The 27208-nt window shown below is 42.6% G+C and overlaps 1 protein-coding gene across 3 annotated transcripts in view; it reads right to left on the bottom strand.

Moving 5' to 3' along the window:
• Window positions 1-25290, bottom strand: part of ABHD12 (abhydrolase domain containing 12, lysophospholipase) — a 68788-nt gene extending 43498 nt beyond the window's left edge. Inside the window, exons 1-2 of one of the 3 annotated variants that reach the window (XM_032606253.1) lie at window positions 24955-25072; window positions 2487-2675 (exon numbers count right to left, since the gene is read on the bottom strand). In XM_032606253.1, coding sequence (XP_032462144.1) covers window positions 2487-2488 — 2 coding nt within the window. In that variant the 5' untranslated portion in view covers window positions 2489-2675; window positions 24955-25072. Of the gene's footprint in view, window positions 1-2486; window positions 2676-24954 lie in introns of all 3 variants that reach the window. The other 2 variants (XM_032606251.1, XM_032606254.1) reach the window with 2 other exon arrangements.
• Between the last annotated feature and the right edge of the window lie 1918 nt (window positions 25291-27208).

The following is a 27208-nucleotide window of genomic DNA, read 5'->3' as shown; positions in this document are numbered from 1 at the left end:
AAATCCTCATAGGGAATGAATTAAACATTGCTAGAAATCCAAAAAGTAACTTGACCCTCAGCTCACATGGGTTTCTCCTTGGTGTTTCAGCTCACCTGACAATGCCCATAATTTCAGAGGCTGGTGGCAATAAAACCAAAAGAAGCTCTACACTGAGCAGGTGGTGACAACAACATGGACAAGAATGAAAGCTGGGGGAAAACTTTTTTCAAAATGCTCATGTAAAAGCTCAGTAATATTTATTTTGTTTTCTAAACACATTTATTGAGGTATAATTGACATAAACTGCACATATTTAATGTATAATGTGATAAGTTTTAACCTATTAAACACTTGTGAAACCATCACCACATTCAAGATAATGAACATACCTATCACCCCAGAAGTTTCCTCTTGCCCCTTTTTATTCCTCCCTCCTGCCCCTCTCTGGTCCCCATTCCCCACCCCCAAGCAACCACAGACTTTCTATCACTACAGGTAAGTTTGAATTTGCTTGTTTTACCTAAATGAAATGGATTCTTTCACTCAGCACAATTATTTTGAGATTCATTTGTTCACTTACTCCTGTCTGTATCAATAGTTCACTCCTTTAAAAAAACTTTTTTAGAGCAGTTTTAGCTTTACAGCAGTACTGAACAGAAGGTGCATACAACACCTCCCCACCGCCAACCTCACCCACTTTTTTTTTTTTTTGGCCGCACATGTAGCATGCGGGATCTTAGTTCCCCAACAAAGGATCGAACCCATGTCCCTTGCATTGGGAGCATGGAGTCTTAACCACTGGGCCACCAGGGAAGTCCCCTCACCCACTATTACATCCCCCACCAGTGATACATTTATTACAAATGATGAACCTCCACTGGCACATCATCACCCAGAGTCCATAGCTTACTTTAGGATTCACTCACAGTATACATTCTAAGAGTATGGACAAATGTATAATGATATGTATCCACCACTGTAGTACCATGCAGAGTAGTTTCATTGTCCAATATATTCTCTATGTTCCAAGTTCATTCCTCTTGATTGCTGAGTAATATTCCATTGTAGGGATATATAATTTGTTTTTACATTCACTTGTTGGACATTTAGGTTGTTTCCAGTACTTGCTTGTTATACATTAAACCTGCTATAAACATTGTTTTTCTGTTTTCTATTTTTCTGATTTGTTTGGTATTTATCATATGCTTCTTTCTGGTTTGGGTTTAATTTGCTCTTTTTTTCTAGTATCTTAAAACAAGCTAAAGTCATTGACTACAGACCTGTCTTCTTTTCTACTGTAAGTATTTATGTTATAAACTCCCCAAGGATGCTTTAGGGGCATACATGTTTATTTTCATTCAGTTCCAACTATTGTCTAATTTCCCCTTTGATTTCTTCCTTGACTGGTGGTTTATTCAAAAGTGTGTTATTCAGTACTCAAATGTTTGGGGATTTTTCCAGACATCTTTCTATTATTGATTTCTAATTTAAATCTTTGTGGTCAGAAAACAGACTTTGCATGACATAAATTCTCTTAAATTATTGAGACTTGTTTCATGGCCTAGAATGTGGTCTACCTGGTAAATGTTCCATGTGTACTTGAGGAGAATGTGTACCTGCTATTGTTGGGGGAACTGTCAACCAAGTTAAACTGGTGAACAATGTTGGTCAAGTGTACTATATCCTTACTGATTTTCTGCTTCCTGCTTCTATCAGTTATTGAAATCTCTGATTATAATTGTGGATGTGTCTATTTTCCTTGCAGTTCTATTTCTGCTTCATGTATTCTGAAGCCCTGTCAATTATGTATTTAAATGTTTAGGGCTGTTATGTCCCCTTGATTATTTTATCCCTTTGTCATTATGAAATGATATTCTTTATCTCGGTAATATTCTTTGCTCTGAAGTCTACTTCATCTGATATTAATATAGACACCCCAGCTACCTTCTAACTAGTGTTACCATGGTATGTATATATTTTCATTCATATAATTTTAACCTTTTTGTTTTATATTTAAAATGCCTTTCTTTGGTAGGCATCACATAGTTGGATATTGCTTTTTTTTAACCAATCTGAATCATCTCTGCCTTATAATTGGGTGTTTGGACCATCTTACTTTTTGTTTTCTATTTGTTCCATCTATCTTTGTTCCCCTTTTCCTCATTTTCTGCCTTCCTTTGAATTAACCAAGCATTTTTTTTATGATTTCATTTTATTTCCTTTGTTGGGTACCTATTAACTCTTGGTTTTGTTCCTTTAGTGACTGCCTTAAGGTTTACAGTATCCATCTTTATCATATTGACATCCAAGTGAGATTATACCATTTCACATATAACATAAAGATCTTATAATAGTTTACTTCCATTTCTTCTCTCCTGGGCTATATCCATTTGTTGTCATGAATTTTACTTTATAGATGTTATAAACTTCACAAAGCATTGTTACTACTTTTATATAAGCAATTTTAATATAAAGATATTTAAATAATAAAAAATATAGCTTACATATTTTCTCACATAATCATTTCCAGTGTTCTTCATTCATTTGTGTAGATTCAGGTTTTCATCTGGTATAATTTTTCTTCTGCCTGAAGGACATCCTTGAACGTTTCTTAGAGTGTGGGTCTGCTGGTGATTAACTCTTTCAGCTTTCATGTGTCTGAAAACTTCTTTGTTTTTGGAAGATGTGTTCACCTGGTAAAGAATTCTAGGTGAAGTGTGGCCAAGATGGTGGAGCAGGAAAACCCTGAGCTCACCTTTTCCCACAGGCACACCAAAATCACAACTATTTACAGAACACCTGTCTATGAGAAGAACATAAAGACTAGCAGAAAAGACTTTCCAGAATTAACGGTATGAAGAAGGAACCACAATGTGACAGGTAGGAGAGGCAGACCCACACCCCAAGTAGGCAACACACTGACAGAAGGATAATCACAATTGCACATGTTTTCCCCAAGGAGTGAGGGGTCTGAGCCCCACATCAGGCACCCCAGTCCAGGGGTCCTGCACCAGGAAGATCAGCCCCCAGAACATCTCGCTTTGAAGGCTAGTGGGGCTTCAATACAGGAGAGCTAGAGAGCTACAGTAAACAGAGAGTGTGCTGTTAAAGGGTGCACACAAAATCTCATGCTCCAAGTCCCAGCAGAGAGATAGTAATTTGAAAGTAGCCTGGGTCACACCAACTTACTAATCTTGGAGAGCATCCTGAAGAGGCAGGAGGCAACTGGGACTCCCCTTGGGGACACAGATACTGGTAGCAGCCATTTTGGGGAGCTCATTCTACCACAAGAACAGTGGCACTGGCAGGCACCATTTTGGAGTCTTCTCTCTAGCCTATTAGGGTCAGGGGCTTATCCGCCCACTAGCAGGCTGGCAACAACCCCAGGACACCGCAGGACATGCAGCTAGATGTACCAGGACTCGGCCCCAACAACCAATGGGCCAACAGCCACTGCACGAGGCAGGACCTGGCAGTCAACCTGGCCCGGGTCCAGGCCCACCTCTCAGCATGCCCACAGTAGTAGACCCTGCCACAACAGAAGGGCCCATGCAGCCAACATAGGGGGCACCCCTAGAGCATATAGCTCTGGTGGCCAGAGGGGAGTAGACTGCTAAGCCACACAGGACATCTCCTACATAGGGCCACTTTTCCAAGATCAGGAGACGTAACCAACCTACCAAATATGGGGAAATAAACACAGAGAATTAGACAAAATGAAACAACAAAGGAATCTGTTTCAAATAAAGGAACAAGACAAAACCCTAGAAGAAGAACTGAGCAAGACAGAGATAAGCAAACTACCCAACAAAGAGTTCAAGGTAATATTCATAAAGATGCTTAAAGAACTTGGGGGAAGAATGGATGAACGCAGTGAGAATTTCAACAAGTTAGAAAATATAAAGAAGAATCAAACAGAGCTGACGAACATAATAACTGAAATAAAACTACACTGGAAGGAATGAACAGTGAATGAGAACGAATCAGCAAACTGGAAGACAGAGTAGTGGAACCATCCAGCCTTAACAGAAAAAAGAATTTTTTAAAATGAGCATAGTTTAATAAGAGACATCTAGGACCACATCAAGCATACTAACATTCACATTATAGGTGTCCCAAAAGGAGAAGAGAGAAAGAGGCACAGAACTTATTCAAACAAATAATAGCTGAAAACTTCCCTAACCTGGAAAAGGAAACAGACATCCAAGTCCAGGAAGCACTAAGTCCCAAACAAGGTGAATCCAAAGAGATCTACACCAAGACAAATTATAATTAAAGTGGCAAAATTAAAGATAAAGAATCTTAAAAGTAGCAAAAAAAAAGGCAATTAGTTATGTGCAGGGGAACTCCCTAAGACTATCAGCCGACTTTTCAGCAGAAACTTCGCAGGCCAGAAGGAAGTGGCACGATATATTCAAAGTAATGAAAGGGAAAAAAATCTATATAGTAAGTCCCCTACATACAAATGAGTTCCATTGCAAGAGTCCATTCATTAAGTCCAATTTGTTCGTTAAGTCCAACAAAGTTAGCCTAGGTACCCAAACACAATTGGCTATATAGTACTGTACTGCAATAGGTTTATAATAATTTTCACACAAGTAATACATAAAAAACAAACACAAAAAATAAAGAAAGCACTTTTAATCTTACAGTACAGTACCTAGAAAAGTCCAGCTACATCATCACTGCTTTTACACTTCCTTCCAGATATCCTGGGCTTGAAATAAAGACACTGTACTACTGTACTCTATACACTACTGTAAAGTACACAAAAGGACAACCACTTGTAGAGGATGCATGCACGTGACAATGTACGCCAGACACATGAACTAACTTACATGACTGGACATGTGAGCACGTTTCCGTTTTTGAAAGTTCACAACTTCAAGGTTCATATATAGGGTACTTACAGTAACCAAAAATACTCTACCCAGCAGGGCTATCATTCATATTTGAAGAAGAAAGAAAATGTTCTACATATAAACAATAACTAAAAGAATTCAGCACCACTGCATTGGCATTATGAGAAATGTTAAAGGGACTTCTCTAAGCAGGATTTAAAAAAAAAAAAATGGAAGAGACCACACAACTAGAAATATGAAAATTATGAAAGGAAAAAATCTCATTGGTAAAGGCAAACATACAGTAAATGCAGTGCATCAACCACTTATAAAGCTAGTAGGAAGGGTAAAAGACAAAAGTGGTAAAATCACCTATATCCACGATAAGTAGTTAAGGTATACACAAAAAGATGTAAAACATGATGTCAAAAAAATTAAACATGGTGGGAGAATAAAAATGCAGGGTTGTTAGACTGAATTTCAACTTAAAAGATCATCAACTTAAAATAATAACACAAGTTATTACTAACATATATTACATATGTGTGTCTGTAATTGTTATATATGAACATCATGGTAACCACAAACCAAAATCTTACAACTCTCTCTCTCACACACACACACAAAGAGAAAGCAACCCAAATATAACACTAAAGATATCATCAAATCACAAAAGAGCAAAAGAAGAAGGAACAAATGAGAACTATAAAAACAATCAGAAAACATTTAACAAAATGGAAATAAGTAGGGACTTCCCTGGTGGCACAGTGGTTAAGAATCCGCCTGCCAATGCAGGGGACACAGGTTCGAGCCTGGTCCAGGAAGATCCCACGTGCCGTGGAGCAACTAAGCCCATGCACCACAACTACTGAGCCTGCGCTCTAGAGCCCGCGAGCCACAACTACTGAGCCTGCATGCCATGACTACTGAAGCCCACGTGCCTAGAGCCCGTGCTCCGCAACAAGAGAAGCCACCACAATGAGAAGCCCGCACCAACGCAACGAAGAGTAGCCCCTGCTTGCCACCACTAGAGAAGGCCTGTGCACAGCAATGAGGACCCATCGCAACCAAAAATAAATAAATAAATTTATTTTTAAAAATGGCGATAAGTACATACCTATCAATAATTACTTTAAAAGTAAATGGACTAAATGCTCCAATCAAAAGGCACAGAACGGCTTAACAGACTAAAAAAAAACACAACCCATCTATATGCTGACTACTATGCTGAAGAGACTCATTTCAGATCTAAAAACACAGAGACTGAGAGTGAGGCAATGGAAAACGGTATTCCACGCAAATGGAAACAAAAAGAGAGCAGGGGCAGCAATACGTATATCAGACAAAATAGATTTTTGAACAGACTGTAACAAGAGACAAAGGACATTAAATAATGATCAAGGGATCAATCCAATAGGAAGATATAACAAATGTAAACATATATGCACCCAACATAGGAGCAACTAAATACATATAGCAAATATTAACAAACATGAAGGGAAAAACTGACAGTAACACAATAATAGTAGGGGACTTTAACACCCCACTTACATCAGTGGACAGATCATCCAGAGAGGAAATCAATAAGGAAACACTGGCCTTAAGTGACACACTAGACCAGATGAACTTAAAAGATATATCAAGTCTCAATAAAGTTAAGATGGAAAGCATAGCAAGCATCCTTTCCAACCACAGTGGTATGAGAGTAGAAATCTACTACATGGAAAAAACTGCAAAAAACACAAACACACATGTGGAGGCTAAACAATATGCTTCTCAACAAACAATGGGTCACTGAAGAAATCAAAGAGGAAATTAAAAAATACCTGAAGACAAATGAAAATGGAAATACAATGATCCAAAACCTATGGGACACAGCAAGAGCATTCTAAGAAAGAAGTTTATAGTAATACAAGCCTACCTCAGGAAACAAGAAAAATCTAAGGAACTAGAAATAGAAGAACAAACAAAACTCATAGTTAGTAGAAGGAAAGAAAAATAAAGATCTGAGCAGAAATAAATGGAGACTTAAAACAACAGCAGAAAAGATCAATGAAACTAAGAGCTAGTTCTTTGAAAAGATAAACAAAATTGACAAACCTTTAGCCAGACTCATCAATAAAAAAAAGAGTGGGACCAAATCAATAAAATCAGAAATGAAAGAGAAGTTATAAATGACACCACAGAAATACAAAGGATCATAAAAGATTACTACAATTAAACACCAATCAAATGGACAACCCAGAATAAATGGATAAATTCCTAAAAACGTACAATCTCCTAAAACTGAATCAGAAAAAAACAGAAGATATGAACAGAATGATTACCAGTCATGAAACTGAATCAGCAAAATAAACAAAAACAAAAACCAAAACAAAACAAACTCCCAACAAAGTCCAGGATCAGATGGATTTATAGATGAATTCTACCAAACATTTAAAGAATTGATATCTATCTTTCTCCAACTACCGCAAAAAAGGAAGAGTCAGGAGTGCTTCCAAACTCATTCTACAAGGCCAGCATCACCTTGGTACCAAAACCAGATGAGTATACCACAAAATAAGGAAAACAGAGGCCAATATCCCTGATGAACACTGATGTAAAAATCTTCAATAAAATATTAGCAAAATGAATTCAACAATACATCAAAAAGATCATACACCATAATCAAGTGGGATTTATCCCATGGATGCGGGTGTTTCAATACCCAGAAATCAATGTGATACACCACATAACAAATTGAAAAATAAAAATCATGATCATCTTAATAGATGCAGAAAAAGCTTTTGACAAAATCCAATACCCATTTATGATAAAAACTTTCACCCAAGTTGGTATAGGGGGAATATACCTCAACATAACAAAGGCCATCTATCCATCTATGGTAAATCTATGCCAACATCATACAAAAAGGTGACAAGCGGAAAGCATTTCCCCTAAGATCAGGAACAAGACAAGGATGCCCACTCACCATTTTTATTCAAGATAGTACTGGAAGTCCTAGACACAGCAATCAGACAAGAAAAATGAAAAGAATCCAAGTTGGAAAGGAAGCAGTAAAACGGTCACTGTTTGCATATGACATGACATTATATAGAAAATATCCTAAAGACACCACCAAAAAACCTATCAGAACTCACCAATGAATTCAGTAAAGCTGCAGGATGCAAAATAATACAAATCTGTTGCATTTCTGTACACTAACAATGAACTGTCAGAAAGAGAAATTAAGAAAACAACCCCATTTACAATTGCATCAAAAAGAATAAAATATCCAGGAGTAAATCTAACCAAGGAGGGAAAAGATCTGTACCCAGAAAACTATAATACACTGATGAAAGAAACTAAAAAGAAACAAATGGAAAGATATATCATGTTCATGGATTAGAAGAATCCCAAGACAATCCACAGATTCAATGCAATCCCTATCAAAATTCCAACGGAATTTTTCACAGAACTAGAACAAATAATGCCAAAATTTGTATGGAAACACAAAAGAGTCCAAAATAGCCAAAATAATTTTAAGAAAGAACAAAGCTGGAGGTATCATGTGCCATTATTTCCAACTATACTACAAAGCTATAGTAATCAAAACAGTATGACAACACTGTAAATCAACTATACTTCAATTTTTAAAAAAAACAACAGTGGGACTTCCCTGGTGGTCCAGTGGGTAAGACTCCACAGTCCCAATGCAAGGTGCCTCAGTTCAATCCCTAGTCGGGGAAAAAGATCCCACATGCATGCCACAACTAAGAAGCCCACATGCCGCAACCTAAGATCCCGCATGCTGCAAGTAAACATGCTACAAGATCTCGCGTGCCACAACTAAGACACAGTGCAGCCTAAACAAACAAAAACAAAAAAACAGTATGATACTGGAACAAAAACAGACACATGGATCAACAGAACAGAACAGCGAGCCCAGAAATAAACCCACAATTATATGGTCAATTAATCTACGACAAAGGAGGCAAGAATATATGATGGGAAAAAGAAAGCCTCTTCAATAAATGTTGTTGGGAAAACTGGAGAGCTACATGCAAAAGAAGCGAACTGGACTACTTTCTCACACTATATACAAAAATAAATTCAAAATGGATTAATGTAAGACCTGAAACCATAAACTCCTAGAAGAAAACATAGGCAGTATGCTCTCTGACATCAGATATATACAGATATATAGATATCTCCTCAGGCAAGGGAAACAAAGGGAAAAATAAATGAATAGGACTACATCCAACTAAAAAGCTTTTGCACAGTGAAGGAAACTATCAGCAAAACAAAAAGGCACCCTACTGAATGAGAGAAGATATTTGCAAACAGTGTATTTGATAAGGGGTTAATAGCCAATATGTATAAGAACTCATATAACTAAACATTAAAAAACAAACAGCTCAATTAAAAAATGGGTCAGAGGACCCACACAGACATTTTTCCAAAGAAGATACACAGATGGCCAAGAGACACATGAAAAGATGCTTAGCATCACTAATCAAGTAAATGCAAATGAAAACCATGAGATATCACCTCACACCTGTCAGAATGACTATCATCAAAAAAGACAATAACAGATGAATGGATAATGATGTGATACACACACACGCACACACACACACACACACACATATACACACACACACACACACAAGACCATGATTCAGCCATTAAAAAAAAAAAGAAATCTGGGAACTTCCCTGGTGGCGCAGTGGTTAAGAATCTGCCCACCAATGCAGGGGATATGGGTTTGAGCCCTGGTCCAGGAAGATCCCACATGCTGCGGAGCAACTAAGCCCAAGCACCACAACTACTGAAGCCCGTGTGCCTAGAGTCCGTGCTCCGCAACAAAGAGTAGCCCTCGCTTGCTGCAACTAGAAAAAGCCTATGTGCAGCAACAAAGACCCAACACAGCCAAAAATAAACTTATTTTTTTAAAAAATGAAATCTGTCTTTTGTGACAATATGGAGGGACCTGAAGGTATTATGCTGAGATAAGTCAGACAGAGGAAGACAAATACCATATGATTTGTCTTGTATGTGGAATCTAAAGAACAGAACAAACATAACAAAACAGAAACAGACTGATAGAGAACAAATTGGTGGCTACCAGAGGGGAGGCATGTAGGGGGATAAGTGAAATAGGTTAGGGAGATTAAGAAGTACAAACTTCCGGGCTTCCCTGGTGGTGCAGTGGTTGAGAGTCCGCCTGCCGATGCAGGGGACACAGGTTCGTGCCCCGGTCCGGGAGGATCCCACATGCCACGGAGCGGCTGGGCCCGTGAGCCATGGCCGCTGGGCCTGCGCATCCGGAGCCTGTGCTCCACAACGGGAGAGGCCACAGCAGTGAGAGGCCCGCATACCACAAAAAAAAAAAAAAAAAAAAAAAAGAAGTACAAACTTCCAGTAAAATAAGTAAGTCACAGGGATGAAACATACAGTACAGGGAATATAATCAATAATACTATAACTCTGTAGGGTGAGAGATGGTAGCGACTTATCATGGTGATCATTTTGTAATGTATAAAAATACTGAATCACTATGTTGTACACCTGAAACTAATATAGTTAAGTCAATTACACTTCATTTATAAGGAAAGAAAGAAGGCAGAGAGGAAGGAGAAAAAAAAAGAGGAAAGAAAAAAGAAAAGAGAAGAGAAAAGAGAGAATAAATTTTAGGTGGACAGAGGTTTTTTGGTTTTCTTTTTTTTTTTCAAGTGTTTTAAATATGCTGTTCCATGGCCGCCTTTTTTTTTATCACAAGAAATTGGCTGTCACCTGCATATTTGCTTTCCTGTACATGTCTTTATTCCTCTGGCTGCTTTTAAGATTTTTCTCTTCATCACTGGTTTTGAGTAATTTGATTATGATGTGCCTTGGTATAGTTTTCTTCCTGTTTTTTTTTTTTGTTTTTTTTTTGTGGTACGCGGGCCTCTCACTGTTGTGGCCTCTCCTGTTGTGGAGCACAGGCTCTGGACGCGCAGGCTCAGTGGCCATGGCTCACGGGCCCAGCCACTCCGCAGCATGTGGGATCTTCCCAGACCGGGGCACGAACCCGTGTCCCCTGCATCAGCAGGCGGACTCTCAACCACTGCGCCACCAGGGTAGTCCCTTCTTCCTGTTTTTTGTGTGGGTGATTCACTGAGTTGAGTTTACAGTTTCCATCAAGCTTGGGAAGTTTCTGGCCATTATTCTTTCACCTATTTTTTCTTTCTCTCCTGCTTCTGTGGGAACTCTAATTACCCATATATTAAGTTGCCTGAAGTTGTTCCACAGTTCAGTGCTACGTCTGAAAATTTTTTGATTCTTTTTTATGTTTCATGTTGGATAACTGAATCTTTCCTTCTACAACATCTAATCTGCCATTAATGCCCCTCAGTATATCTTTCACTTAACACACTTGTAGTTTGTCATCTTTAGAAACTTGATTTGGGTAATTTTCATACCTTCCATGACTCTACTTAACTTTTTGAACACATGGAATATAGTTGTAATAACTGTCCTAATGTCCTTTGCTGACTGTACCATCTGTGTCGGTTCTGGATTGGTTTTCATTGATTGTTTATTCTCATTACAGGTTACATTTTCCTGTCTCCTTGCACTGTGCTCCCCAACTGTAATTCATACATCTAGATACTAACCCCAGGTGCTAAGAATGTGACTGTATTTGGAGATAGAGTCTTTAAGAGGTTAAATTAAGTTAAAATTCGGTCATTAGTGGGGACTTCCCTGGTGGTCAAGTGGGTAAGACTCCGTGTTCCCAATGCAGGGGACCTGGATTCGATCCCTGGTCAGGAAACTAGATCCTGCATGCATACCACAACTAAGAGTTTGCATGCCGCAACTAAGAGTCTGCGTGCTGCAACTAAGACCCAGCGCAGCCTAAATAAATAAATGTTAAAAAGAAAAATTGGTCATTATGGTAGGCTGTAATCCAATAAGACTGGTGTCCTTATAAGAAGAAACCTGGACAGACATGCAGAGGAAAGACCATGTAAGACACAGGGAGAACATGGACATCTACAAGCCAAGGAGAGAGGCCCCAGAAGAAACCAATGCTGCCAACACACTGATCTCAGACTTCTAGCATCCAGAATTGTGAAAAAATAAATTTCTCTCGTTTCAGCCACCCAGTATGTAGTACTTTGTTACGGCTGCCCAAGCAAACTAATACATCTGGTAATATTTGATTAGATATGAGACATTGTGAATTTTACTTTGTTGGGTGCTGGATATTTTTATGTTCCTATAAATACTGAATCTTGTTTCAGGATGCAGTGAATTGGAAACAGTTTGATTCTTCTGGGTTTTGTTTTTATGATTTGTTAGGTAGGTCCAGAGCAGTACTCTGTCTAGGGCTAATTATTTCCCATTACTGAAGCATGACATTCCTGAGTGTTCTACCCAGTGTTCAGTGAATTATGGTCTTGTTAGAGGGAACTGGAACTGTTTCATCTAAACCTTTCGGGAAGTTCTCTCCCCAGCCTCAGATAGTTTCCTCACACATGTGTGCTGCGCAGCACTGTGTTGAATACTCAAGGTGTAGAGATCTCCAGATTCTCCTCTGCAGATCTCCAGAGTTCTCTCTGTACCAATGTCTCTCCCTGGTCCTCTGTCCTATAAAGTGTAGGCATGTTGGTGTCCCCAGACTCTCAGCACCTTATCCACAGCTCAGGAAGTCCACCAGGCTCCACATCAATTTCCTTGTCCCTGTGATACAGCGGGGAAACTCTCACGGCAGTAAGCTGGAGTTGTTGTAGGGCTCACTTTGTTTGTCACCTCTCCAGAGACTACTGTCTCTCGTTGCCAGTGGCCAGTGTTTGTAAACCTTGTTTCATGCATTTTGTCTGGATTTTGTTGTTGTTTTAGTTATTTCAGGGTAAATTCAGTCCCTGTTACTCTATCTTCAGTGGCCAGAAGTGGAAGAATTGTATTCCTATTAAAAAGTATCTATATTTAGTTTTCACCAATTCCTCTATTACTGTAACCATCAAGATTATTAAGGAAGAGTTTTTCGCTTTATTCCATTATATTAAGAGATATATTTCAAAATACATCTTATATTATATATTCCATCATATATGTATGTGTACATACATATATATATATTCTATTCTATTATCTCATTATATTCTCTCAGAAGGAACAAAAGAGTAAATCCAAAATTCACTCCCCAAGACTAACAGGTGGACTTCTACCTAGTTTATAGGTGGAAACCTTAAGAACAATCTTCAAACTCTTATTCAAACATAGTATTGGGAGTAATTTCACTGAACAGAATTAAAAGCTTTAAGGCCTTAATAAAATACACAAGTGCAATCCCATAAATGTCTTTGTTCCCAGAGAAGAAAACAAAAAGTCATGAGGATGTTGGCAGAGTTTAACAGCTGGGTGACCTACTGTGAAAAGGCCTTGTTCTCCTGACAGTGACAAGGATGTTTTATCACTATAGTATAGCTTGTTTTCAAGTGCTTCATACACAATTGTTTTACCTCCTGTTAAAAAACAAAATTCATCTGAGCAAACCTTAAAGATCTTATTGGCTTTATTCAACAATTCATCAATCGGGCAGCATCTCATGTAGCAAACAGAAAGGAACTCCAAGGAGCTGTACAAAATGAAAGACTTTCACAGGGAGAAGAGAGTGGGAACAAGGAAGTTTTATGAGACAACAGAAGCGAGTTATTTATTCCACGGTCACTTTCCTTTAGGAGACAACAGGGGTCCATCAGGCAGATGACCACATTAGTGCTGACCAGGTGATTCCTGATTGACTGGTTGAAGAACCCATTTCTAGGAGAGCCGAGTCTGTAATGAAGTTAAGTCTCCGTTTGGTGACGTGGGCTTATTTAGCATAAGCAACTCCATTTTGGGTCTGTTATCTTCTTCTTAAAGCTATCTTGCTTTATTTATTTATTTTGTTTTTGGCTGCGTTGGATCTTCATTGCTGCACATGGCCTTTCTCTAGTTGCGGCAAGTGGGGGCTACTCTTCGTTGCAGTGCACAGGCATCTCATTGCGGTGGCTTCTCTTGTTGTGGAGCGTGGGCTCTAGGCGCACAGGCTCAGTAATTGTGGAATGTGGGCTCAGTAGTTGTGGCTTGCAAGCTCTAGAGCGCAGGTTCAGCAGTGGTGGCTCATGGGCTTAGTTGCTCCGCGGCATGTGGGATCTTCCCAGACCAGGGCTCAAACCCGTGTCTCTTGCATTGGCAGGCAGATTGTTAACCACTGCACCACCAGGGAAGCCCTGTTTTTCTTTATAGCACTTTACCACCTCTTGAAATTTAGTGTGTATTTACATGTACCTTTTTTGCTTTCTTTCTCCTTCACGAGGAGAATGTGAGCTCCACAAGGGTTGGGACCTGTCTGACTCTGTAACATTTTATCCACAGCCTCCAGCACACAGTACGTCTTCAACAAGTATTTGTTAGATGAATAAAAGAATAAACATGCAAGCAATCTTCTCAATATATGTCACACTGTTAACAGTAATTGTCCAGGGGATAATTCCACTTTCTCAATTATATTCTCTGTTTTAAATCTGTATTAAGAAATCTTTTTTTACTTTTGTAATCAGGAAAAAAAACAAAATGAGAAGGGAACAGAGGGAAAGAGACAGGATCTCTCAAGGGCTGCCTTTCACCATGGCAGTTGCCATCCCTTGTGGTGGCCTCATACCTGAAGATCCCTGCCTTGGTCCCTGCAGAATCTCCCTTGTGCTTTCTCTTGAGGCTCTGGGGCTGTACTGGCAGGCTCCCAGCTGGCCTCCACTGGTGTAACAGTCCCTTCCTTCTGGAACCCAAAGCCAAGTATCCGATGTCCTAGAATGGCAGTCTTATTTTCCTTCCCGTAGGTTCTGCCATGACATGGCTTGTCAAGGTGTGCCGTGTCCCTAAACTGTGAACATTTCTTTTCTTTTATCTACAGAAAGCTTGGTATGCCACAGATGCATTGACAGGATGAGTTATATCCTGTCATTGAAGTGGGAGCCTAAAAGATGAGATACTGTGAAGATAAAACAGCACAAAAAATGTCAGAGCAACAAAGGATGAATGTGAGATCAGACTAATCATCTCCAGCCACACTTGCATTTTGTCTCTTCTATAGACATAATAAAAATGCTTGAAGAAACTAATACACCACTGCAAAGCAATTATACTCCAATAAAAATGTTAAAAAAAAGATACTGCCATCTTTCATCTTTCCCAGTGCCTAGCTTGATATCAAACAAACAACAGAAGCAAGTTAACTGTTCGTTGAATACAATAATCTATGAGCACCCAACACTGACACAGCCACTTTCAGGTAGGAACCACATGATGTTCCAGGCCTAGGAATGGCACAAGTCAAACATGAAACAGTAAAGAATCTGTGTTGTACACATTATTAGGAGAAAGAAACAGTTGAAAGTTAAAAGGCATATATCTCTTTTAGGACCCTGAACTATGGCATCCAAACGACCTGCTTCAACACTGAACATTCTTCCCTTCCCATTACGAATAGTTCAGTCAATATATCTAAACCTTGGGACTTCCCTGGTGGCACAGTGGTAAAGAATCCGCCTGCCAATGCAGGGGACACGGGTTCGAGCCCTGGTTCTGGAAGATACCACATACCATGGAGCAACTAAGCCCGTGTGCCACAACTACTGAGCCTGCACTCTAGAGCCTGCAAGCCACAACTACTGAGCCCGCGTGCCACAACTACTGAAGCCCACGCACCTAGAGCCTGTGCTCCGCCAGAATAGAAGCCACCATAATGAGAAGCCCACGCACTGCAATGAAGAGTAGCCCCTGCTTGCCGCAACTAGAGAAAGCCCAAGCGCAGCAACAAAGACCCAACGCAGCCAAAAATAAATAAATAAATTTATTAAAAAATATATATGTATATATATCTCTAAACCTTGTGTGGAGATCTGAAAGTGTGATAAGAACTGAAAATAACTGCAACTTTCTTTTCTTTACCCTAATGCTCAGGACAACTTTCAAGCTTTAAGGACAAACCCTAAATTGCAGCATTCCTGAGATATGCTTGTATTCCTTAATTGACACTCCTTCTCTGCCTTCATCTTTGCAAAATGAAATTCCTTCTGAAACTCCTCACACTGACACTCATCTACCCCCTTCTCTTTTTACCTTCCCAGGGCATTTCCATACCTGGTAAACAGATTACACATGATTAAGACAACTAAAGCCCATAAGTATCATCTCAAGACAAATTCTATTTAGAAACTTCTATTTGTGTATTAGCAAAACCTGAGAGGTAAGAATTCTGCCTACGTCCCACATACTCACTCTGTGTTGCCCTCCGTTCATGTTGATCTCTTACCCACCTCCACCTCAAACCCAGCTTAACACCCCCGTCACTGGGCCATATGCAGGGCCCTCCGGGGGGCAGCTGCCCTCAGGCCCCCCAGGACCAGGCAGTACTCAGCTGTGCAGAACACACATGGCTTCTCAGACACACAGCAAGTCACAGCTGAAACGACTTCCCATGAGAACCACTTCTGTCATCCATTTTTGCAACACCGCATATCAAAAAAGAAGAGTTTCGGGCTTCCCTGGTGGCGCAGTGGTTGAGAATCTGCCTGCTAATGCAGGGGACACGGGTTCGAGCCCTGATCTGGGAGGATCCCACATGCCACGGAGCAACTAGGCCCGTGAGCCACAACTACTGACCCTGTGCATCTGGAGCCTGTGCTCCACAACAAGAGAGGCCGTGACAGTGAGTGGCCCCCACTTGCCACAACTAGAGATAGCCCTCGCACAGAAATGAAGACCCAACACAGCAAAAATAAATTAATTAATTAATTAACTCCTATCCCCCCAATTTTTTTTTTTTTGCGGTACGCGGGCCTCTCACTATTGTGGCCTCTCCCGTTGCGGAGCACAGGCTCTGGACGCGCAGGCTCAGTGGCCATGGCTCACGGGCCCAGCCACTCCGCGGCATGTGGGATCTTCCCGGACTGGGGCACCAACCCGCGTCCCCTGCATCGGCAGGCAGACTCTCAACCACTGCGCCACCAGGGAAGCCCCCCAACATCTTCTTAAAAAAAAAAAAGAAGAGCCTCTGCCAAGGAGCTTGATGTCCGTGTTAATGAGACTTTAGCAAATAATGGTAGGAAACATCTGATTAGGTTAAGGATAGAGAGGTAAGACCAGGTCCAGGTTGAGAACTGAAAGGGAAACACCTGCAGTACCTCCTCTCCCCTCGGCACAGGGCTTTGTTCTTATTTCACAGAGAAAACAGAAGCACCCAGTAGAGAACCTCCAGTGCTCCCCACACATATCTAACCACCTCCCTGCAACTTCACAGCACCCTTGGCCTACCTTCCTGTCTGGGGACCGCTGACTTGGCCTTGGGGTACTGGGTCCCAAAGACACCACGCCACCAGCACCCGGCATCACCAGTCTTTCCCCTCCTGGACTATCCTCAGGAGCACACCAAGGCACTCTACAGCACTGGTCAGAAACTTCCTCCTACTCCAGTTACCCACCCCCTCACTTCTGTTGCCTTTTATGGCAAAACTCCTTGCAAAAGCTATCTGCATTTCTTCTCCCTACTTCTCCCTTGAGCCACTCCATCAGGCTCTTGCCTCCACCACTCAACTTAACCACACTAACAACCACTGATCCTTCTGTCTCCAAATCCAATGGCAGATCACACTCTCCTCTGCAACAGGCTTTCTTCCAATAGCTCCCTTGACCCCTTCCTCCCAGCTCTCCTCTCAGCTGCCTCCCTCCAGGTCTCCTTGGTTTGAGGCTCCTCTTCTCCAGCTCCTACTTGTCCAGGGCCCAGGGTCCAGTCCTGGGATCCTGTCGTGACTCTGAACACTACCTGCAGGCTAACGTCAGATGTTGGCCTCAGCTCGCCCCTGAACTCCAACTCCTACCTATTCCACTTGCATGTTTCATAGGCACCTCCATATGCCCCGAACCAAACTCATTTCCCACAACTGCCCCATCTCAGCACATGGCAGCTCCACTCTTCCACTGCTCAGAAGAGAACTGGTGAATCCTGTGACTCTCCTCGCTCTTTCTTACTAATCCATCAGCAAATCCGGTTGACACCTCCTTGGAAACAGATCCAGAATGCAACATTTCTCACCTCCACAGCTACCCCAGGCCCAAGTCCCCATCATCTGTTGCCTGGATGACTTCTAGCGGGTCCCCCTGCTCCTGCTGCCCTTCCAGTCTGTCTTCATCCCAGCGATCAGAGTGACATGTCAATGACATACATCATACCCAGGCACTCCTCCACTCTAAAGCAGCCAGTGGCTTCCATTCAAATGTCCCCTTACGAGAAAGGCCTCCTGTATACACGCCTCAGCTGCTCCTTATTGGCCCTACTTTCCTCCTCAAGCCCTGAGCACCTGACACAGCACATACTTGTTCGCTTGTCACCTGCCTCTGCCACCAGAAGGTAAAGTCCACAAGACATGACCCACATCCACTGCTGCAGCCTCAGCACTTAGAAGAGTTACTGTACATACATCAAACTTTGCTAAATGAACAGGTGAAAAAAAAGTGTTGAATAACCAAAAAGCATTGCTTAAAACGTTCTATTACCAACAGATGTGTTAACTGATCACGATGACAACTACATGCATGACAACTGGCTGAGAAGACGTACTGTAATAGTTTGGGGGCAGGGACTTCCCCGGTGGTCCAGTGGGTAAGACTCCGTGCTCCCAATGCAGGGGGCGCAGGTCCCATCCCTGGTGGGGGAACTAGATCCCACATGCATGCCACAAATAAGAGTTCGCATGCCACAACTAAGAAGCCTGCATGCCACAATGAAGATTCAGCACAGCCAAAATAAATAAATAATAAGTTAATTAATTAACTAAAAAAATTGGGGGCAGAAAGGGAGGGAGGGTACATTCTTCTTGACCTAAGTTAACAGAGCTTTCTCAATACTCCAACAAATAACACTAGCAATAATATTGGGGATGACCAAGATGCCACTGACTGAGTGCTCACTGTGTGCCTGGCTCTTTCATACACTGGACCCTCACCCCAATCCTATAAGGAAGATATTTTTATCCCCACATTATAGAGGAAGAAACAAACTCATAGTTAAGCAACTCACCCCAAGCCACAAACCTGAAAACACTCACTTGAGACTCAGTTTCCATTCAAGCTTTCCCCTAAAATATCAAACAATACTAAGATGGGCACCAAGCCTAAACAACGGGTCTTTCTACTAACTGGACACCTCAGGCTGGGTTTCCTGGCATCACACTTCCCTGTGTCAGCAGCCCGTGTCCTCACTGACACTCCAGACCCTGGCCCTCAGTTCAGGAAGAGACAAATGACCTACCCACTCTCCATGTAGACACCCAAGTTCTGTGGCATCATGTCCGGGTGAAAAGCATTGACTTAATCTGTCAGTTTTCAAGATAATATTGTAGTTAATGTTTTCCCGTAGACTGCATTTTGGAAGGAAAAGTGCTCTAGTGGGAGGAGGAGGAGGATCATGAGTCTGGAAAGGCATCCTGTCTCCACTGCTGTCAGCAGAACCCTGAGAAGATGACCCATCTTCTAAGCCTCTTTCCAAGGTTACCTCTGTGGTATGTATCTTCTGGAGATTTTAATCTGTGTTTGAGCAGTGTATGCTCAACATTACTGTAGAAGACAGACACTCCCTTGAGAAGGGAGAGTATATGCTGGCTGAAAGGAACTGGGAAACAAGCAGAGATACAGGACACTAATCTCACCAAAAAGGTGTAAAGTCCCAGGGTCCCGGGTCCAGGGCTGGAATGTGTCCCTGATAAGATAAACCACAACTGGGAAGAGAGGGACCAAGTTGGGGGCCCCATTTGAGGCACCATAACAAAGCCTGCCCCCCTGCTTGTCATGGTCCAGGCACAGACTCTACTCTGGGGAGTGGGAGGAGAAGGGGGATGGAGAAAAGCAGACTTTAAGGACAAAAGCTAGCTCCGAGACAGACATTCACCTTGGTCACCCGCCTTTCTGGGTTATGGTGAAGCCATCAGCAGCCCTGCATGAAGTTCCTTCTTTTGGATCAAGAAGGAACCAAGAGTGATGCCTGAGTTCTTCTGTATTTACAAACAAAGGCCATCGGCTGTGAAATCTCCCAGGCGGTCCACTGATCTCCGTTATCTGGCAGATCTGGCCTGTGAGTTGACAGTCAAAGGATAGTCTAGTTGACTGAAACAGAGACCTATACATCTCATTACTGCTTCCTTAGGCCCAATTTAGACCACTTATGCCTTTATTGCATATTGCCAAGAACTCCAAGATTACAGAAAAGAAAATGAAAGGCCCACAGAATCCCTCACTTGCCTCCTTGTACCAGACATACGCAAAGCAAAAATAGTATCCAGTCCCTCCTCTTATGGAGTACACAGTTGACATGTAAGTCAGATAAACATTTACCTTCAAAAATAACCCTTTAGGGCTTCCCTGGTGGCGCAGTGGTTGAGAGTCTGCCTGCCGATACAGGGGACATGGGTTCGTGCCCCGGTCCGGGAAGATCCCACATGCCACGGAGCGGCTGGGCCCGTGAGCTATGGCCGCTGAGCCTGCGCGTCTTGAGCCTGTGCTCCGCAACGGGAGAGGCCACAACAGTGAGAAGCCCGTGTACAGCAAAAAAGAAAAATAATTAGTCCAACAATTAAAACAAACCAAAAGGGAACTATACTCAGTATGTTGTAATAACCTATAAGGGAAAAGAATCTGAAAAAGAACATATATATATATGAATCACTTTGCTGTACAATTGAAACACAACATTGTAAATCAACTATACTTCAATTAAAACACACACACACACACACTTCCCTGGTGGTCCAGGGGTTAAGAATCCGCCTTCCAATGCAGGGGACATGGGTTCGATCCCTGGTCAGGGAACTAAGATCCCACATGCCCTGGGGCAATTAAGCCCGTACACCACAACTACTGAGCCCACAAGCCGCAACTAGAGAGAAGCCCACATGCCCCAACTAAGACCCAAGGCAGCCAAATAAATAAATAAATAAAATTAAAAACACACACACAAACTGGTTTTGGTTTTGTTTTCCCTCCAAGGTTGTTGTTTTCATCTGAATTAGTTGCCAGCAACATTTAAAAAGTTAGCGATCACAGATGCAGGCTTACACCCAGCTACTCTTCAGGAAAGACTGGAAGATCTGGCTGTCCTGGAACCACATTCCTGCTGGGGAGCAACAGGAGAGACTGCAGTAGCTGCTGCCCCCTTCAGATAGAACACGTTCTCTCCATCCTGGCCTCCCAGAATAATAAACAAAAAAAGGTTTGCTTTCGGAAAAAATATTTTTTTATTTAGGAAAAAATCCACTTTACTCTGTGTGTGTGTGTGTGTGTGTGTGTGTGTGTGTGTGTGTGTGTGTGTGTGTACTAGAGCAAGAAAAAAGGGGAAAAAGGTATAAGTATATAAAATAGGAAACAAGACTAGGGAACAGCCCCAGGTACAGAGGAAAAAGCTAGATATAAAAGATGATTTACTATAAACATATAAATCACCAAAACCGAACCCAGAAAGAGAGAGCATATCTAAGAAACTATAATAGTTATCAAAGTGCTATATTCTAAAAAAAGGCACCACACTTAGGTAGTTTTACAGGTGAATTCTACCAAAATTTAAAGAAAGAGATCATTTCAAAAGTGTTTAAACTGGCTAAAGAAGAGAAACAGAAAACTTTTAATAAAGCTATAGAAAGCACTAAAACAACTTGGTAAAGACGGCATTGAACAAGAAAATTACAGACTAGTGTCACAAATAATGGTGTAAAATATTAATAAATAGAATCTGTCTACACCATAAGAGTTATCATTGGGCTTCCCTGGTGGCACAGTGGTTGGGAGTCCGCCTGCCGATGCAGGGGATGCGGGTTCATGCCCCGGTCCAGGAAGATCCCACATGCCGTGGAGCGGCTGGGCCCGTGAGCCATGGCCGCTGAGCCTGGGCGTCTGGAGCCTGTGCTCTACAGCGGGAGAGGCCACAATAGTGAGAGGCCCGTGTGCCGCAAAAAAAAAAAAAAAAAAAAAAAAGTTATCATTGATGATTCAATAAAATGATGATTCAATATTATAAAATCTATTTCTACAACTCAGCATACTAACAGGTCAAAAGACAAAATTTATATGATAATTTCACAGATGCTAAAACAGCATTTGATAAAATTCAACAACCATTTTTGACTTAAAAAATGACAAAACAGCAACACACTCCTTACTAAAATAACTAACGTGGCACAAACACTAAAAGAATTCTCTTTAAAGTCAGGATACCCAGTATCATTCCTATTATTCAACCTCGTTCTGGAAATACAATGTAACCAAAAAAGAGAAAGAAACAAAAGACATAAGAAAGTAGAAAACGAGACAAAATTCTTATTATTTGCAGCTGACATGATAGTATACCTGGAAAATTCGAGAAACAACTGCAAAAACTACTTGAAACTAAGATTATGTAAGTTGCTAGTTACAGAAGTAATAAATACAACCAGTTACAATATGTAATATAAGAAAATATTCTATTTTCAATAACAACAGAAAGATAAAATAACTAGGAATAAACTTAAGAAATGTACAGGATTTTAAAACTAACTTAAAAAGACATTTCTGAGACAGGGAAATGTATATGTAGACTGGATATTAGATAATATTAAATTAATTACAGATTATAAATTGTTAATTTTGACACAATATGATAATAGCTTTGGGGTTAGATATATTTCAAAAAGTCCTTATTTGTTCATGATATACTGTGAAATATTTATGGATGAAATCATTTGCTTTAAAATAGCCTAGTCCCCCACCATACTAAAAATGGAGGTGAGGAGGAAGAGATGATTCAAGATTGGCAAAACATGGAAAACTACTGACTATTCATTATATTATACTGTCTCCTCTACTTTTGTATATTTGAACACGTGCACAATAGAAAGTTAAAAGAAATGTGCAGGAGGACCCAAACAAAGGCGGATCATTAAAGATGTAAATAATCCCAAAGATGTATAATGAGCTTAGAAAAACACACAAAAATTGCCACCTAACCATTAAGAAATGCAAATTAAAGATACAAATCAGATGTTATTTTCATCAATCAAGTAGAAAAAGATCAAAATATCTGGTAATGTTCAATATTGGGGGGCAGGCAACTGACACTACTGGAGGGCATGTCAGTACAACTTCTTGGGAGGGCACTTTGGCCTTTGCTTTCAAAGTCATAAACACACACCCCTTGGCTCAGCAATTCCAATTCTAGGAATCTATTCTAGATATTCATTCACCAAGTATTTTCTCCCACCTACTATGTGCCAGGCCCTGGAGACAGACGCTGAGAGAAAAATTGTCCTTGCTCTCAGAGGGCTTCCGTTCTCGTGGAGACTACCCACAAAGCAAGTCAAGTGTGCAGGCAATCACACCGTCAGCTAAGGCAGCGGTCCCCAACCTTTCTGGCACCAGGCACCAGTTTCATGGAAGACAGTTTTTCCACGGAAAGGAGGGGGATGGTTTCAGGCAGTAATGTGAGTGATGGGGGGGGATGGTTCAGGCGGTAATGCGAGTAATGGGGAGTGATGGGGAGCGGAAGATGAAGCTTCACCTGCTCTCCCGCTGCTCTGCTCACCTGCTGTGTGGCCTGGGGACCACAGGGGACCCCTGAGCTAAGGGATAAGTGCGATGAAGAAACAAGTAAACAGAATAGGGGGGTTGGAGGCGGCAGGAAGGCTAGTTTGGATGTGCTGGTCTGGGAAGGCCTCTCTGAAGAGATGACAGTAAAGCAGAGACCTGGTTGAAGGAGAAGACACAGCAGGAGAACGTCCAGGAGAGCATTTCAGGCAATAGGGAAGGAAGCCATGGGCTGACACACAAATTTGGCCTTCCCGCCCTCTGCTTTTCTTTTTATTCCCGTAACAACCTTTTGTTTATCCAAAGGACATGGCACCACTTGAATGTCTCTCTTTGTCTTCAACTCAAAAATAAAAATAATCATATCCTTTTAATACAGTACATCTTTCAAGGAAGGTGCCAGGCCAGCACTGTTTCCCCAGACATTGTGCAACACAACTTGATTTCTTCAGAGGAAGAGTTCCCAACCTATCTAAGTGCTACGTCAAGCTTGTTACTAAAAGTGCATTAAAGCCAATTGTGAGTTTTTAATGCAGATAAACCTTTTCACAGAACAGCTTAGTTTCACAAAAGATACTCACCAGTTGCTAGATAATTTTACACAAAAACAAAAATACTGTCAGTTCCTGAACTTCTGGCAGGACTGGGAACCACTGACTTAGAGAAGTATATAGTTTAATTTCATGATCTTTCAGGCAATGCAGTTGATGTTTTTAGGGGCTATTTGGATAAATATTTTACACGGAAGTGGCCAGTGTCAATTAAGGGCATTCCAGTTGACCCCAAAATAAGTGACTCTGCTACAACACCTGAGAACATTACATACTAACTTCTTCAAACACCACTGAAACATCAAGACTTCAAAACTGCCATGAGTGATACGTTCTACAAACAGCCAGACTATGGGCAGAGACCTGCCCGCGTGAAATATGCCCCTATCCCAACTGTGAGATTAATTTAACATAAACGCATTCATCTCCCCAAAGGGAGACCGAAAATAACCAGGTGACTTCCGGACGGGACGGAGAGTCCCAAGGAGACGACTCCTGCGGACACATTCCACGTACCACCAGCCAGCTGCTCGCGAACGCCGGGCTTCCCCCCACCCCTTCGACAGCCGAGGATGCGGTGCACCCCATGTCCCTGCACACGACCGACCCCCTCAGCCGTCCCCGAAGGACCGGCAGCTTCAAGCAGAGGGTGCCGCGGAGACTCAGGCACCGGTGAGCTGCCCACCCGGCGAGAGGGACGATGGGTCGGAGTCGGACGCAGAGCAGGTCGGAGCGGAGTCGGCGCTCCCGGGCGTCCGGGAGCTCGCCACCCTCGTCGAGAGGCGCTCACCTGTCGGTCGCTGGAGGGGGCCCCCCAGGCCCGCCCGGGAAGGAAGGGGGCGCGGGGGCCAGGGGGGACCACGGGGGAGGCACCCGGGGACGCCCGGAGAGGGTCGGGGGGCACGCGGGGTGGAGGGCAAGTAGCTCCGGAGGGTTGTGGGTCCCGGGCCGCCTCCGCCGCTCCTCACCTGCCCAGCGCCCGCTTCATGCCTGCGTCGGCGGCGCAGCGCGGCTCGGCCGGCCCGGGGCCCGCCAGGTACAGGTTCTGCTTCAGGCGGCAGTCGGCGTCCAGCGCCGCGGCGGCCGAGCCGGCGGAGGACGAGCCCGAGGCGGCGTGGCGCTCATGCTCCAGGGCGACGGGCTCGGTCCGCTTCCTCATCCCGTGGCCAGCACCGCCGGCCTCACCCTCGCCCGGGGCCTCGCCGCCGGCCGCCGCTCAGAGGAGCAGCCACTCAGGTGAGCCACCACCGCCACCACCGCTTGGAGCCCGCCGCCCTGACGTCCCTGCCGGCCGGGGTCGGGGCGGGGCCGGCGGCCTCCCGGCGCTGATTGGCCAGCGCTGAGTGGCTGTAGGCGGGTGCGCCGGCCGGGGCCCCCTACCCGGCGCCCGGCGCGCCCAACATCCCCAGCGGCGATCGCAGCCATCTTGGGCACGGGCAAACGAAGCCGCAAGGCGCGTCACCGTTCGGGCGCGGCTGACTGGCGGAGTATCGCTGGGCAGGGGTCGGGCTAGGTCAGACACGAGGCCTCCTGGTGCCCACCGCGGCGGCCCGAAGGGTACTCCGCGCATATCCCCGGCTCTCTGACTCCCCCCAACAGTGGAAACCCCCGAAAACGTTTTATAAGAATTTACACAACAAAAAGAAAAAGGTGACATGACAATTCTGTCCTAATAATGATTTATAACTATTTTCCCAAAAGGACTTTTCTTTAAAAAATATGTGATCTGGTAGTTTTGTTTTTTAATTTGAAACAGAAATGTATAGATGTTTCTTTTTTTTTTTCTTTTGGGCCGAACGTTTGAAAACTGAGCTGCTTAAAATTTTTACTTTTTTAAAAAACCAGTATTAGATTTTAGATTTTTATAAAGCAGAACTAGCTGATGGGGGAAGAATCCATTTCACAAATTCCCACTTGTGAAACACAAATTAAGTACTAATTCAACCCATCCTAAAAACAGAAAGGAAAGAGCAGTTTCACCTATTCAGTTTTATAGCTTTGGCTTTCTTTAATATGGCATTATTTTATTTTTTTTACAAATGATCTACAACCAAGAGATTCACTTATTTATTACAAAGTAACTTGTAATTTCAACATTTGTGCCAGTGAAAACTATTGGCAACTGATAACTTAAGATCAATTAGAAACGTCTTTAGAAATTCAATAGCTCCTTATATTAGCTTTGTAATGATACTTAGAAATTGCAAAAGAATTTCACTGACCATATTACTAAATAGCACAACCTGCATTCATATTTGTCCAAATATACTTTTGGTGAATTCTTTTTTTTTTTTTTTTTTTTTTTTTGCGGTACGCGGGCCTCTCACTGTTGTGGCCTCTCCCATTGCGGAGCACAGGCTCCAGACGCCCAGGCTCCGCAGCATGTGGGATCCTCTCAGACTGAGACACGAACACGTGTCCCCTGCATCGGCAGGCGGACTCTCAACCACTGCGCCACCAGGGAAACCCTGGTGAATTCTTTAAAGTAATGTAGAAGCACATACTGGAGACTGGGAATCCAGAAAATAAAGTGTAAAACATTTTTTTACTCTATCACTCACTAAATCCTTTCCAATCAATAGAAAAACAAAAAAGCTAGGAAGGGAGGGCTGGAAAGAAGAGAGTAAGGGGTACTGAGTCTTTCTTGCTGGTATTAGGCCTTGCTCCAGTCCTCAACTCTTGGTCCACACTCACTCTATAAGTAATCTTATCCAGGCTCTAATCTTATCCAGGTCACCCTACAATGGGGACACCTACATTTGTATCTCCAGTCCACACCTCTTCCTTGAACTCCAGGCTCCTCTATCCAGTGGTCTACTCATCCCCTCTGACATCCAACAGGCACCTAAAATCATGTTCAAAGCTGAGCTCTCAGCTCTTCTCCCACCCCAGCTCCATCCATAACCTTCCCCACCTCCAGAATGCTCCCAGCTCCAACCATAGCCTTCCCCACCTCCAGAATGCTAAGTCCATCCCTACAGTTCCTCAGGCCAAAGCCTTTGAGTCATCCTTGATTCCTCCCTTCTCACGACACAGCAGGTCTATCACCAAGCCTGGTCAGCTCTCCTTTCAAAATCTATCCAGGATCAACCACTTCTCACCACCTCCACCGTGGGCCAAAGTGCCATAATCCCTCACTTGGATTCTTATAATAGCCTAAATGGTCTCCTGCCTCACTTCTGTCTACTTAATCCAGTGGCCACAAAGGTCTTTTTAAAAACC

Source organism: Phocoena sinus, chromosome 15, assembly GCF_008692025.1.
Source record: "Phocoena sinus isolate mPhoSin1 chromosome 15, mPhoSin1.pri, whole genome shotgun sequence".
NCBI lineage: Eukaryota > Metazoa > Chordata > Mammalia > Artiodactyla > Phocoenidae > Phocoena > Phocoena sinus.
Note: the sequence above shows the minus strand (reverse complement) of the source record. Positions and strands in the feature narration are given on the sequence as shown.